Source organism: Sarcophilus harrisii, chromosome 3 (genome assembly GCF_902635505.1).
Source record: "Sarcophilus harrisii chromosome 3, mSarHar1.11, whole genome shotgun sequence".
NCBI classification, from domain to species: Eukaryota; Metazoa; Chordata; class Mammalia; order Dasyuromorphia; family Dasyuridae; genus Sarcophilus; species Sarcophilus harrisii.
Genome location: NC_045428.1, coordinates 523,645,257 through 523,661,761, shown reverse-complemented (window position 1 = coordinate 523,661,761; position 16,505 = coordinate 523,645,257). Strand labels below are relative to the sequence as shown.

At 36.3% G+C, this 16,505-nt stretch overlaps 1 protein-coding gene across 1 annotated transcript in view; it reads left to right on the top strand.

Moving 5' to 3' along the window:
• Positions 1-2,968: 2,968 nt before the first annotated feature.
• LOC100932257 (guanylate cyclase soluble subunit beta-2-like) overlaps positions 2,969-16,505 on the top strand; it is an 88,781-nt gene continuing 75,244 nt past the window's right edge. The window contains exons 1-3 of the mRNA XM_023499643.2: positions 2,969-3,083; positions 4,147-4,256; positions 5,935-6,008. Coding sequence (XP_023355411.1) covers positions 2,969-3,083; positions 4,147-4,256; positions 5,935-6,008 — 299 coding nt within the window. The remainder of the gene's footprint in view (positions 3,084-4,146; positions 4,257-5,934; positions 6,009-16,505) is intronic.

The following is a 16,505-nucleotide window of genomic DNA, read 5'->3' as shown; positions in this document are numbered from 1 at the left end:
AAACAGTCTGTTAGAATGGTTGTATAACAGATACAATTAGCAAATTGGCAGAGTAGATGGACACACTCAGTAGACAAGAGATGCTTACTAGATTATCATATGAAATATTATTAACAAATGATATTCACCAAAGAATCCAACTGGTTGTTAAAAATTCAAAGCAAGTGTTCTGTGGGACATCTTCCTGGCCATTTTGCCCTGGGTATGGAGCACTTTCACAGAGCTGCTGGGTTCTAAGAGTGATAAGCCATCTGGTACTTAACATTAGAATCAAAATTAGCTCGCGCTTTTTGTGTGTGTGTGTGATGCTTAAATTTATTAGAAAATCCAAAAGCTTAATTTCCACTGAGTTGCTGAGACCTGCCATCTGCTGCACGGGAAAGAAAATGGGGATTTTTAGCATCTATTTATTGTGCAATGTGAGTGTGTGTATGTGTGTGTGTGTTCAAGGAAAGAGAACAAGCACTTGGCAGCAAAAGACATAATGTCAGTTGAGTGACTGCAAAGGACTGGGAAGCATAATTATGGAAATCACCTATTCCAGTTCCTTTTTTCTCTCCCTAACCACATGTTCCTCCTACAGAGTAACAAATAGCACACACTGGCCAATATCTGAGAATGAGCAAGCTCTCCACTTTGGAAGCAAACAGGCTCAATTCATCAAAAAAAAAAAAAAGACAGAGCCCAAACACAACAGTAATGTTGGAGAGTCAGCTTGCTCCCTCCCTCATGGATCAACTTTGAGGATCCAAATAAAATGGACTGGTAACATACAGGTACCCAAGAATTTCAAGAATGGCTTCCAGAAGTGGAGTGGAGAAGAAAGATTTGAATTGATCTGTGGAAAGAGAATTGGGGGGAATATATGGAAGAGTTGGTGGAAGAGATGAGAAAAGGAATACCAGGAAAAAAGGAAAATAATATGGGAAATAACCCACTGGTGTCCACTCCTAAAATAAGTTGATGAAAAGCATCGTGGAAAGAGAGACTTCTTGATAAGACTAGAAAGAGGCAAGATCTTTCTTGGCCCCCCCTGCATGGGAATTTAACTCTTGAAGTATGAGAAATATTATAGAATGAGAATCCAGACTATGCTTTGATTTATTTTTGCATTCTCTTTAGAATACACATCCCTATGTTCATTATATAGTAGTCTCAATTAAGACATCTCTGCATTATAGACATTAAGTATCTTTACTACTAATAAGTAATTGAATGCAGACCATTCACTCACAAGATTGTGAACTCTTTGAGGGAAGGGTCTTATATCTCTGAATTTCCCATTGCTCTTTGCACAGAGAGGGCATTCAAAAATGGTTGCTGAATGAATTCAAAGTACTTGGATTCCCAGGTTTATGTCCTTTAGCCTCAGATTTAAGTGGAAGGAATAATTAACTAAAATAATTAATAATTTCTTGGTGGAACACTATGTAATAAGAACCAACAACCTGGACTTGATGGGCTCATTTTCCTGAGTTGAAAGCCTCAGGCACTTATTAGTTCTGTGACTCTAGGCAAGTCACATAAGCTGTTTGTCTCAGTTTCCTCATAAAATGAGCTGGAGAAGAAAATAGTAAACCTTTCCTAGATCTTTGCTAAGAAAACCCCAAAGAGAGACATGACTGAACATGACTAAACAAAACAATATATATGGAATCTTGATTAAATGACCTCATCTTTCTGGTCCTCTGATAAATGAAGGACGGAACCCCAAGAGTCCTTCTGTCTTTGGCATTCTAGCCTGACTCCATTCTTTTCTTGAACCTTTGTGACTCTTTGTGACCCCATTTAAGGTTTTCTTATCAAAGATAACTGGAATGGTTTACCATGTCTTTCTCTTGCTAATTTTACAGATGAAGAAACTGAGGCAAATAGGATTAAATGATTAAAATCACACAGCTTTGAAGCATCTGAGACTGGGTTGAACTTAGGTCCTCCTAGGTGCAGGGCTATCAGTCTAACTTCTGATCTGACAAGCTACTCTCCTTCTTCCTCTACCTTCTTTCTAATGAATACATTTAACTGGTCCTGGAAAAGAACAAAATGCACTTCACATTTAAGATGAATTAACTAATGTTATAAAAATTGGCAATGTGATGGAGGGTTAGATTTTTGAGTCAGGAAGAGTTCATATTTCATCTGACACCAGCTTTTCTGACTTTGGGCAAAGTTTTTTAATCTTCATGTGCCTCAAGCAATTCCCTAGGATTTTTCTACAGAGTCTCACATCAGCTGAATGTCAGTTGGCTTAGGAAGTTCCCTGACAGGAGATACCCAAGTAAATCCCGGGTTTCTTCACATGTAGTGGGATTGAGAGGAGATTTTCTAAATCTTGAAAGAACTGGGTCTACATCTATTTAATTGAGAGGAGAGAGTCCACATCTTGAAAGGACTGTGGCTGCATCTATTTAACTGGCTTTATTAAGAGTGTCCAGTGCACCATACTCATAGGGCTGTTTAAAAGGGGAGGCATTGTAGTTTAGGGGAAAGATCACTGTATCTAGTCCTGGATTCAAATTTCTGTCTTGTATATCCTAGGGGAAGGAAACTGGCATTTTTTGTTTTCTTATCTTAAAACAAAAGGATTGGTCTAGATGATGTTTAATTTGTCCCTCTTTTCATGAATGTAAGCCTTGTTTTCAATCTGTTGGCAGGAGGGTCTATTAGAAGCTTTGCCAATTGGGTTTTCCCTAAGGAGTGATTCTTGAGGTTTCAACCTGAAACTCTCATGAGTTTAAGCTATCAAGAAAGCAATCCCATTGGGCTAATTGTGCACTGAGTTCCATTCATTTTCACTCCTCTTAACAAAACCTTTTGACCTCCCAGTGTTTCTCTAAGTGGTTGAGAAGACCTGAATTAAGCTTCCTCAGGTACAAGAAAGTGATCTGTTTCTAATTTCCCTGGAGTGTGGCTGTTTTCCCTTGATAGGTATTAGGCATCCTGAGCTGAGGTATTGGAAAGGATTCTCATGGGTGATATGCTCAGTGCTGGAGGAGGGAATGAGGAAACTCTATCATTTCATGCCCGAGCAGTGAGAACAGGTGTAGACCGAAGCAGCAGCAGCAGGAGTAACAGCCGCCATGGTAATCAGCTTTTAGAGTATGGTCTTTCCCTCCATTTTCTTCTTCCTCAGATGGGGTAGGAATAAGTTCTATCTACACTTCAGGATCCTTAGCCAGAGGGCCTTGAATATATGTACACATATACACGCACATCCATGTATGTAATATGCATTTATATGCATCTATGTGTAATATGTATGTATATTTATATGCATTTATACACAAATATATATTTCTTTTTTGATATATTTCTTTTCTTTTTATTATTTCTAGAAACTTTATAACAAATGTAAATATTACCTTGCTTTTTGTTCTAAGTCTTTCCTGGTGTCACAATTTCAATGTAATTGGTTTCCTTAATCTTGTGGGATTTAAAAAAATATATATTTAAGAACCATATTCTAGGAAAAAATTCACAGATTGCTGGTGGGAAGGTGAGGGGAGAAAATGACACTCAAAAAGGGTTAAGAATCTCTAAATTCTAGAAACATTTTCCAGTAGAAAGGTAGAGTGTGAAATTTATTAGAATTTGTGGTATTGTGAGGGGTTTTTAGTGGGGAGATGAGGATGGGAAAGAGGGGAGGATGCCTTTGGTTTAGGTTTCACCCAAACATTGAAGATTTTTATTTATACTTCTATTAATATATCATATATCTATTACCTATGTACTTTGTTATATATAACTATGACATATTATATATGCTAATATATAATAAACCATATATTATACATGTTTCAGCACCATGCCTGGAAGATAGTAGAGGCTATCTAGCTCTAAGCACAGTGCCTGATACATAGTATGTGTTTAATAAACGTTTATTAATTGATTGCATATCTATATGCATATATTGGGTTTAACATATTTTTTTTATCATGTTTAACATATAGGATTACTTACTATCTAGGGGAGGAAGAGGATGGGGAGAAGAGGGGGGAATTGGGACACAAGATTTTGCAAGGGTTAATGTTGAAAAATTATCCATGCATGTCTTTTGAAAATTAAAAAGCTTTAATAAAAAAGTTTAAGGCCCAAGAGACAGATGAGTCTCCCACTCCTTATAATACCTCTTTTGGTCCCTTTCAGAGACATGGCCTGGAGTAGTTGATAGAGGACAGGCTTTGGAATCAGGTTCAGGATTGGTGGTTAGGTATCTGACCCATGCTCTCAAGTGTCCCCACCAATTTTGTGAGACTGTAAGGTACAAATAAATTTCTTTCCTTCCCCGCCCCTCCATGTTTCAATACCTTTTCAGCTAAAAACTCTGAATTTCTTGAAAGTTCTGTTTGGAGGTTACCAAGTTGAAAAATGTCAGACAACTTTAACTCCTCAGTCCCCCTTATTCCTAAGAATAAGGTCTGGGGAAATTCTGGGGAAAATGGTGACAAGACCCAAACAAGTGTGAAATACCTGAGCTCTCAGCATTCTTCTCAAGTGAAAAGATTGGGGAAAGAGGAGAGGCTCCAGAGCCAAACCATGAGAGGGAGAATGTAAAAGAATGGATCAACATCCCTTATATTTCAAGAAAGTATGTGTTTAATAAGGCTTTCCTTATTATTATTATTATTTTTGGAGGCAATCAGGGTTTAGTGATTTACTTAGTCACATACCTATTAAGTATCTCAGATGAAATTGGAATTCAGATCCTCCTGCCTCTAAGGCCTGCACTTTATCCCCTGTGCCACTTAACTGCCCCTCAATGAAGCTTTTCAAAGGAAATATCTTTTGTCAGATCTTGGGTCCAATTTTTGAAGGTGGAAAAATAATTGTTATACCTTTGTTCATTACAGGGCCTATGCAACTAGGAATTCTAAATGCTGTGGAATAGAAAGAGGGGACATGGAATGAATTGGAAAGTTAGCAAAAATTATACCCCTCAAAATGTTTAATTAAAGGTCCTCTTCTCTTCCTTTGAATACAAGTGGGTCACCCTTAAAGAAATCTCCATGCAAAAAAGTTCAACCTTACAAAACAGATATATTACAAAGCATTTTTTTTTTACATGGCAAAAATAATCTTTCCTTGTTGGAAGTATTCCTTTTCTGGGAGAGAAAAAGAAAAGTATTTGAAATACCAAGAGTATGAGTAATGAATAAAGAGGCCTAGAAGGGATATTAGGAAGATTTGGATTCATATTCTACTTACTTACTGGTTGTGTGATCCTGGTTAAGACATTTAACTTTCTCAATGACATCCCTAGTGGATAGAGTTCTGTCTAGAGTCAGGAGGACCTGAGTGGAAATCTAGCCTAAGAGATTTGACTTTTACTAACTCTGTGAACCTGGACAAGTCACTTAACCCCATTTGCCTTGCAAAAACAAATAAACAAAAAAAGAAAGGTGATAGTGATTCAAAAGCAAACCTGACAAGCAAGGGCCCTCTTTGAATCTGGCCTGGTACTTTCCTTTCTTCTCACTCCCTCTCTTCCCAAACTATCATTCAATTTTTAAAAGGGCAACTGTTTGTTCTCTCTATGCTTTCTAGATCATCTAAATACAAATGTATATTCCTGCCTCATCCTCTCCTCTATTTTGGACTTAATCTTTAAACCAGGTCAATACTACTATTTCCAAGAGGAATCTAATCAACATAGAATGCCTCTTCTTACCCTTCTCTAATTATAATTTGGTTTCAAATTTGGTTAATCTAAATCCTGTACCAAAAAAAAAAAAAACTACTGATGGGCTGCTAGGTCTGCATGAAGCTGAGGCCCAGTATAGCTATTAAACAAATCAACTCACTGGAAACAAGAAAAAGACATAATTAGTTTCCCAAAGTGGATGTCATTTCACTTACCCTAAAAGAGACCATTAAGTTGCCTATAAATGCATTTTTATGCCTCATTATATGTCCTTTTCTTGGTTTCTCTTCTAGTATGGGTTTATCAACACCTGCTTGCAATCTCTTGTGATAGAAAAATTTGGTGAAGAGATCTGGGAGAAACTCAAGTAAGTATTTTAACCAAAGATGGTGCTGTTGGTGAGAAAGCTATTTTCAAGGGTGACTGGAGGATGGGGAATGAGAAGGAGGGCTATTTACTAACCCTGAGGAGGCAAGAAAAGGTAGAAAATAGCCTTTCCTGCTTATTAAGTATTTTAGGTAACTGCTCTTTGATTCTCAAAAGCATCTTGGGAAGAGAATAGTACAAATGTTATCATATCATTTATATACTTTTACCTGGTGAAACCATTGTCTTATGGATTGAAATATAACCTCTATACCTATGGTACTCACTCTCTGTGTCTCTGTCTCTGTCTCTGTCTCTCTCTCTCTCTGTCTCTCTCTCTCTCTGTCTCTCTCTCTCTCTGTCTCTCTCTCTCTCCTGAGCTTCAGTCTTGCATCATTAACATCCTATTTTCATATTGTAATACCATAGACACCTCACATTCAACATGTTAACAGTAGAAGTCTTTATCACCGGCTCCCTCCTACACATACCTTGTTTAAATTTCCCTATTTCAATGGCATTCCTAGTTAAATCCTGTTCATTATTCTCAACTTCTCAGTATCAATTGTGAAAATTTGTCACCTCAATCTGATGGTTTTTGAGTGGTCTAGAGGTTAGTGGCTATAAGAGAGTTATTAAGAATCTCCTTTAAATTGGCCGCAGGTTCTAGGAGTGAAAGAATTCACTCATTCCCTAATATTAGTTGCAAAATGAAAGTTTATTGTTAGATAGAAATCAGTTTACCCAGAGACTGACTTCTATAGTGGCAGATCTATGGAAAATGGAGTTTTGCACTGAGAAGGCAGTTCTCAGTGGGCAGAAAGTCCTGGCAGCTGCGTGAGCCACCGAGGTCCATCTGCAAAGACTTTAGTTGATGGAAGCTTATTATATTAGGTGTCTTGGTAGGGGTTGGGCAGCCCAAGCAAGTCAGAATGGGGGCTGGTTCAAGCCCCGATATCCTATTGGAATTCAAAGGGATGCTTTTTGACCAGGATTTGTAATTGAATGTCTGGCATCCTGGAAAGACAACTTGTCTGGGGAGGATATGCCTCAGCCAGGAGGGGCTGGGAATCTGAAAGGAATCACAGATCTATAGGAAATACAATTTCTTAAAGGGACCACAACCTGCTTCAAATAACACTAATTGCTACTCATACAATTGCCATCTTGTTTCTACTACTTGGACTACTACAGTGGTCTTCCAAATGGCCTCTTTGACTCAAATCTCTTCCCCCCAAAGCTGCCAAAATATTTTTCCTTAAATGCAAACTAGATTACGTCACTCCCTTGGTCAATAGGCTATAATGGCTTTCTATTGCCCCTAAGATAAAATTTAAATCATAAACTCCTCAGCATGATTTCTAATTTTCTTTTATATAATTTAGCTCTAGCCTACCTTCTCTGCCTCTTTATACATTATTCTCTTTTGCATATGCTACTTTCTAGCCAATTGTCCTTATTGGTCCCTCACATAGGGGACTCCATCTTTCATTGCCATTACTGTATTATATTTCCTCCTTACCTCTACCTCATAGGATTCTTTATTGTCTTTGTGACTTAACTCTAGAGTGAGACTTTACTTACTTAACTCAGACCCTTATTCCCTAAAATAATTTATTTTTAAAGTTATTTTACTATTTTATATTACTTATATATATTAATTATATATTACTTGATTGCATATTACTATTTCATAGTACTCCCTCAAATAACTTACTTTTGTGGTTGTTCTTCTGTCATTTGTGACCCCAGTTTCTTGGCAGAGATTTTGGAATAATTTGCCATTGGTTTCTTTTTTTCTTTCTTTTTTTTTTTTCTGAAGCAATTGAGGTTAAGTGACTTGCCCAGGGTCCACAGTTAGGAAGTGGTAAATATCTGAGATCACATTTGAACTCAGGTCCTCCTGACTTCAGGACTAGTGTTGTATCCACTGCACCACCTAGCTGCCCCTACCATTAGGTTTCTTGGCAGAGATCTTGGAATAATTTGCCATTTTCTTCTCCAGCTCATTTTACAGATAAGGAATTGAACCGAACAGGGTTAAGTGACTTGCCCAGGATCACACTAGCTAGTAAGTAGTTGAGACTGGATTGAACCCAAGAAGATAAGTCTTCCTGATTCTAAGTCCAGCACTATCTATCCTAACTGCCCACTTTTATTTTTTACTTATTCTCAAAGTGCTGTATATGTAATTGTTGTCACTCTCACCCTCTTTTCCTTAAGAAGGTAAGTTCCTAGAGGGTAGGAACTGTCTAATTTTTGTTTTTGTGACTCCTAGCACAATACTTGACACATCATAGACACTTAAAGAAGTGTTTATTTATTTGGCCAGTTCCAGCAAGATAACAAGAAGTTGTTGTCCACTCAGTTCTTTACAAGTTGGTTGAAATCATTTAAGAAAACTTTGCTTAAGCTTTCCTTTTCAGTAGATGGTACAGATACTTCACTGCCAGAGTACTAGTTGAAAACACATTAAAAGAGAAGAGATGCATCAAAAAAAGATTTCTCATAGCATTTTCAACTGAGGGAACAAACAAGATGTCCTGGAAGGTATAGGAACTTAAAAATTAGTTGCAAATAAGAGATTTCAGTAAGCGCAGACAAGAGATAATACAGTTTAGAGAAATAAAATACATAGACTGAACCCAACTGAGTGAAAGCTGCTGTCTAACTCTTCTACTTTTTTATCTTGGTGATCTTAATGTGCCAAATCCCTTTCAAAATGAGCCTGGAAAAGAATATTAAAATCATAGGACATTAGAAACCTGCAAAATTTCAATAGAACTGCATCTTTAAGCCACAAACAAAACCAGATTTAAAGGTCAGTCAGCTATTAAATTTGCATTTTATTAGATTCCTACTTTGGAAAAAACCCAGCTATTTCAAAATATGAAACATAGCAAGGACAATATTTGCATTACAAAAACATTCTTTTCAGTGGTTCATTTTTTTTAAAAAAGCTCTTCATTATATTGAAAATGAGATTTTAAATTGAACTCAAAATTAATATATACATGATTTTAAGGCAACATCTTTTGAGTAGAGTGAGGCACATTCATGCTTTATATTTCCACATTTATTGGTAAAAAACAAACACTCATACAGCATCATCTCTTAACCCTCCATTATTGACTATATTCCTCCCACAGCTGCTAAATTTGTAGGTTACTAATTGCACTCCTGAACTTCAACGAATTCTATTGATTCTTCTTTTCTTTTTTTTATTCTGAATTGAGCAAAAACCAATAAAAAGAACATTTCCATACATTAAGTAGAACCAAGACTAAAGACGATATATAAAGCTAACAGTCTTTTATATACAGATTGCTTTCTAAAAGGACAAAACTAATTCAATATGTTTTTTTCTTATAATTTGTTGTATTAAAAAAACAAAATAAGAAAAAGAAAAAAACAGAAAAGGAAGACAAAACAAAATGAAACAAAAGAGAACATTGTCATGTGCTCAGCAAAACATCAGGGAGGATTCCAAATATATAACAACAATTTACCAGATCAAGAAAATATAAATATTAGTAGGAAAAATTATATTCATGAGTGTCCATCTTTTCTTTATTTCCTTGAAAATTGTTCTTTTGTTCTCTGATGCTTATCTTTTTTTTTTTTTACTTTATTCTTTTTTTCCTCTTTTCATTCCCATCTCCCTCAAGAAGGCTAGTAGTTAATAAAGGATATGTTTACATATATAGATATATACGTACATAGACATAGACCACACACCCCTCATGCCCTGCCCATATACACGCATATCTTTCCTAACTTATTGCTTTAATACTGCTCCTAACTTGTCTTGCTATTACTTAACCTTCCTCCACACAGGGATCCCTCTTTTGTCTGCTTCCTATACCCTTTGCTTCCCAGGCTATTGCCTGTTTAACCAATTCCTGATGTGAATAATTTTCAGAATTACGAGCCCTTCTTCCCCCAATGCTTCTTTGTTGATTCTTCCTTTGTACCTCAATTGTAGAATTGTCATTTTTGCTTTAACTCTGCTCCACTCTTTCTTTTGAGCTGTCTGTTATTAATGACATCTTAAATGTATGGTATTCATTTCCCATTTATTAAAAATACACAAGCAATTTGTCCCTGTTGAGTTCCTTGTAATTGATCTTTGGTATTGGCTCATATATGTTAAATTTCCTATTAAATTCAGGTTTGGTTGATAGAAAGTCCTGAAAATCTGCAAGTATGTTGAATATCCATTTTTCTTGTTCAATATTACACATAATTTTGCTGGATATGACATTTTTGGTTGCAGGCCTAGTTCTTTTGAATGTAGGTAGATTTGATTCCAGGACATGGGGTCTTTTATTGTGGCTACTGCTAAGTCCTGTACGATTTTAATTGTAGTTCCAGCATTTTGAATTGTTTTTTTTTTCTTGTTTCTTGCAAAACTTTCTCTTTAATCTGGGGTTTTTGAAATTTGGCAATTATGTTTCTATGTGTTTTCCACAAAGAATCTCATTGAGATGGTGATTGGTGGATTTTTTTCTATTTTTACTTTCCCCTCCCATTCTTTCTCTTTAGGACAATTTTCTTGGATTATTTTTTGCATTATTGTGTCAAGGTCCTTTTTATTAGTCACAACTTTCAGATAGTCCAGTTATTCTTATATTTATTCTTCTTGGTCTGTTCTCCAGATCTGTTCTTATAAAATTCCATTTTTTCATTCTTTTTAATCTGTTTTGTTATTTCTTGGCCTTTCATAGCTTCACTGGCTTCCCCTTGCCCAATTCTAATTTTCAAAGAGTTATTTTCATCTTTAAAACTGTATCTCTCTTTCAGTTGGCTAATTTTTTTCATCATCTTCTTGTTTTTCTTGGGTGGTTTTTATTTTTTGTTTTTTTCCTCAAGGTTTCTCATTTGATTTTAAAATTATTTTTTGAGTTTTTCTATAAATTTGCTCTGGACAGGAAGCCATTTCATGTTGTTCTTTGGGATAGAAGCTTTTTTTTTTTTTTTTAAACCAAAGTGTCCTCCTCTGAAAATGAACCCTGTTCCTAGAACATGTTTCAATGGTAGAGTTCTTTCTTCTTTGCTGGTTCTCTTTTTTAATAAGAGGTATTTGTGTATGTACCTCTATTCATGGGGTGGGGGCATGGTGCCTCAAGCTTCCCTACAGCTCTCCCCTCTGACCAGGTACCCCAAACCAAGAACTCCACCTTCCTGCAACTGCCCACAGCCAGCAGCATCACTGCCCCAACTGCCTCTGCCTGCAAGAATCCTGAATCCTTCTCTTCCACGGCTCTATCTCATCAGCACAGCTGGGCCTGGCATTCCCAATTAGCCAAGGTTCCTTTAGTCTTCCTGGACTCAGACCCCCCACTCCACAAACAGTCTTAAGAGGTTAAAGTCTCTGTAGTTCCTGCCGAGGTTCCAATCACAACCAGATAGTCTGAGGCAGGGGTCCTCAAACTTTTAAAATAGGGGGCCAGTTCACTGTCCCTCAGACTGTTGGAGGGCCGGACTATAGTAAAAACAAAAACTTTGTTTTGTGGGTCTTTAAATAAAGAAACTTCATAGCCCTGGGTGAAGGGGATAATTGTCCTCAGCTGCTGCATCTGGCCCGAGGGCCGTAGTTTGAGGACCCCTGATTCCCCACTTGGTGTTTCTGGGAAGTTAACCTGGAGATATTTGCACTTTACACATTAATTTCAGTGGTCTTTCTTTGGATCTTCTCATATTGTATTAGGAGAACCTCAATTCTATACCAAGTCTTCTTGATTTTTCACCAGTCTATGTTCACCCCAAGATGCAAATTTATTCTGTTTGTGGGGGAAATTGCAAGAGCTTGGAATTTACCAACCTACTCCACCATCTTCCCAGAATCCTGCCAGCAATATGATATTTTTAAAACTGTCCTTTTTTCCTTCTGAACTTCTTTCCATCCTAAGATAGTGACTCTCATGTCTTTTCTTCTCTTTTTTGGGCACTCCTATTGCTAGCTTCTCTTTACTTTCAATTTTTTTTAAAAAAGGAAATCAAAATATTGAAGAAAAATTTTTTCCTCTGCAAGACTGTAAATTCTCTGAGAGCATGAATTATATAATTTTTCATCTTTGTCTCCCTGGAATTGATTGCAATATCTCATGCATAGTAGGCATTTTACATACATCTGTTGAATTGAATTAAATTGAAGAGAAAAGGAAATGGGAAAGAGTACCAAGGAGATATGAAAAGAACTCAACCTTTTCAGAGATGTGACTTCGGGCAAATGGTTTGACCTTTCAATATCATTTTCCTTATTTTAAAAAGAGAAATACTCACTTTGTTTCCTTTACAAATCTTATTTGAGAAAAGCATTTTTTTTTTCAGGTGTAAAGTGATATATAAAAGTGAGCTATAATTATCAAGTTGGCTGTTACCGAAAGTCTTTGAAAATCTAAATTAGTCCAAAGATTTTGATTAAAATGACCTGGATTGCACACCTCCAACTCTAGCTATTAGGATCCTTTTAATCTTTCAAAGTAGAGACCAGGTGCCCCATCCCTTATAAAGAATTCAGGTCTCCCCTCTGGTTCAAAAATCTTCATCAAGACAATTAAATCAAGTATTATAATTTATTCTTAACCCAGTATGTGTTATCTCCACTACAGACTGCTGCTGGTGGTATTACAATGCTGGGTTTGGAGTCATGAAGACCGGAGTTCAAATCCAGCCTCAGATACTTACTAGCTGTGTGTCTCTGGCCAAGTTGTTTAACTTCTGGTTTCCTCAATTCTAAAATGGGAGTAATATCAGCATCTATCTCCCAAATTTGTTGTTAGGATCAAATGATATAAAATTTGTCAAAAGCCAGCAGCATAGTACCTGGCACGTAGTAGTCATAATATAAATCTTTATTCCTTTCCCCAGATTGCTTTAAATTCCCTGTCACTACTTTTCAGTTACTGACTATCAGGAATGCTGGTTATATCCCTACCTGAGTATATCCCTTCACTGAAGCAATCTGAATAATAGAGTGGATGAGTGGGCAATGTCTCAATGAGAAGTAATTTATCCAAGAACATTGGCGTCAGTAATGAGAAATGAAAATCTTCATGTAGTCAGTCATAACAGTTTGGGTATATTTGGCATCCTAACAATTTGTGATGGATAAACAAGCTTACATCAGTATTTGAGGCAAAGTTCAGTTTATAGAAAAGAGAAGGTTGCCATTCTTCAAGAGGAATGAATTCAAGCCCATGAATGGGGCCAAAGATGGCTACTAATGACCATGGTTTATTTCTATTCTATTCTCAAAGGCACTGAAGGCCAAGTATGTAGACAGCAGCTCCAGGTTCAAGCCCTGATGGGCCAAGTTTTAATGAAGAACTTTTTCTGCAGTGTTTCTATTCTGCTGATGAAGGAGTAGACAGCTAGGAAAAGTCCAATTTCTCTTTTGGGCAGCTGGTGGAGGGAGTAGGGTGATGGAATAGTATCTAGTTCGAGATCCAATAGAGAAAGGTTTCTGTCCAACTTTATGGGTAGAAGGCTTGATTTGGAGTCAAAGAGTCTAGGTTCAGATCCTAGCCCTGGCATTTATTAAATGTCTAAATTTGGGCAAATTCTTTAACTTTTCTGACCCTCAGTTTCCCTTTCTGTAAAATGAGGGAGTCAAATCGGAAGGACTCAAAGATTCCCTTATACTTTTTAAATCTACAGTTTGTCAGCATGGACTTGCCCCAATCATGCCTTCTAGCTTTTCCCTAGAGTTTCATTCTCCTTGGCAGTGATTGCACGGCAGTGATAGGGGATATGACAGGGTCATGAAATGACAGAGAAATAAGAACTAGAACAAAGCAAGAAAGCAGAAGATGATAGAAATAATCATAAAGACTCTCAGAGGCCATTGAAACAAATCCTCTGTTTTTGTTAGTTAATTATTTTAGTTATTAGTTTGTTTTCCAAAAAAGTATTTTTTATTTAATCTGCCTTTCCATTAACCCCCTTTCCCAGTAAGCAAATATTAAAAAAATATAAATAAGCAACTTCAAGATTTGCTAAAACATATAAAGGTTGAGAGACTTGTGTAGGGTCACAAGCTAGAAAGAATAGTAACAGCATTTATGTAGCACTTTAAGGTTTACAAAGCTCTCCATATATTTTCTCTTTTGATCCTTAGAACAATTCTGCTATGTAGGTGCAATTGTTATTCCCATTTTAGAAGGAAAGAAACTGAGAAGCTGAGAGACATGAAATATTTGAGCTGGATCTCATAACTAATAAGTATCTGAGACAAGATTAGAACTCAGGGGATTTTTTTTTACTCCAAATCTATCACTCTATCTACTATACTGTATTGCCTTTATTATTGGTATAATATTGTCTTGAATATTTTAGGATGCTTCTCGTTTTCTCACAGTCCTTTTACTTCACTTCAATTCAATTTAATAGACATTTATTAAACATCTACTATGTGTCAGGCACTATGCCAACAGGCAAATGATAATTACTATATCTTACCCTTAGTAATGGCTCTGAAACCCAGAAAAGGCAGATTTTTACTCTTACGTAAATAGGAACTTTTTAAAAAATTAATCTGCACTTCCATTGACCTGAGTTTAAAGGAAACTGAGTCTAAGAAAAAGAAGATTTTATGGGAGAAATATAATTGAAGTGCTATGTTAAAATAGGGAGTAGAATTAACCCATGATTTAGAACAAAACTAAGACCAAAGGGCAGAAGTTCAAAGGAACCAGATTTCTGTTCAAATAAGGAAGAACTTTTTTTCAACACAATGACTGGTTAACAGCATGATCCTCTAACACCAGGATATTGGGTAGTGGGAAGATCTACCAACCTTAAGAATACTTCTTGCCTTCCTTCTTTGCAGTCTCCCCTGACAGGGACTGACCAGAATATGGGTTGCTTAACTGCTCATGTGGTTTGGATAACTCCATTCCTTTCAGTGAGATCAAGGCTCTTCAGGCCTTAACCATCTTCCTTTCTACTACTTCCTAAAGTCCTCTAGGCTTGCTATCTTCCCCACTTATATTTTCTGCAGAGCCCTGATGCTGACATCTGATTTACTGATATAGTTTAAGGACCCCTAGTTCTTGATATCAGTCTTCTTCCCTTAGGACTTCTGAGCCTTTCTGTCTATCCTGGAGCTGAACTTTTTTTTTTTTTCAATGCATTACCTCTCTTCATTAGAATATAAGGTCTTTGAGAATTGGGACTGTCTTGCTGTTGTTTTTCTATTCACATCTCCAGTCCTTAACATAGTGCTTATTCATAGCACTTTAATAAATGCTTTTTCATTTGTAAAATTCATATGCATAATAAATGCATTAACAATTAATTTATTAATGCAATTATAAGTGTGAAGGATATGTTGAATCAATCAATAATTATTTAAAGTAAGTAACTAAGTCATCCCACTTAAAGTAAGTAACAAGAGGCTATGCCCTTACAGCTTGATCAGGTGAGAATAATCAATCAGAGGTGTGAACTGGTGTGAACAAAACTTTTCTTTTTGTAATGTACTTAGTACTATGTGATAAATCAGGTTATACTCTAGGGATTTCACAATGAAAGATGCTTTTGTCAGCTCCTGACCTACCACAAATATTTCATTTTGGTTAGAAGTCATGTTTTACAGCCCTACATGTCCTTGTGAATTGGCAAAATGGTGCTATGGAAGAGTATAGACTTTGAAGTCAGACCCAGGTTCAAATTCCAGCTCTGTAATCTATTGCCTTCTTTAGGCAAGTCATTTATTCTGAGCAGTTTCCTCATATGTAAAATGAAGGAGATGAGCTATTTGATCTCTCAGACTGTTGTAAATTGTAACCCAATGTCTAGTGCAAACTTTAATACTTTTATGATGGATCCATGACTTCATTGTGAATGATCTTTCCACTGGTACAAGCAATTATTCCTCAATAAATTTTTATCCCATAAATCCTCAATACTGGCTATCATTAACCTTCACTCTCACTACATGGTTGATGTACCCTCATGTTCTTAATAATGTCTTTTATACTACTTCACTGTAAGTCATGCTGGTAATATTCCTCTATTATCGGTATCCACTTTCCCTTTCTTGGAAAACAAATATTTATCTTACATGATGTACCCAGAGATACTATAGTTCTGGGGCACTTAATATAGCTCTACTGTTAATCACCTCTACTATTAATAATGATTGTCTTTGTCCAAACTTCATGCAAAAGAGCTGCTTTTATTTGTGGTGGATCTTCCTATTTTATGTCATCAATATTTTTGATCATTAACATGATCTTTGCTGAGATCATGCATTTTCATGACATATGATGCCATATGACATCACCTGAATATAAGTGGTATTAAAGAGATGGTGATTGACGAAAAGTATTAAATTGTTCATATGTTTTGACCACATGACTACACTACTGGGACTAGCTATACCTACAGGAATTTATTGACAGTGAGAAAAGACCCATGTGTAAAAAATATTCATGGCAACATTATAATAACAACAATAATAAAAAATCCTTGAAAAAATATGTGTCCAACT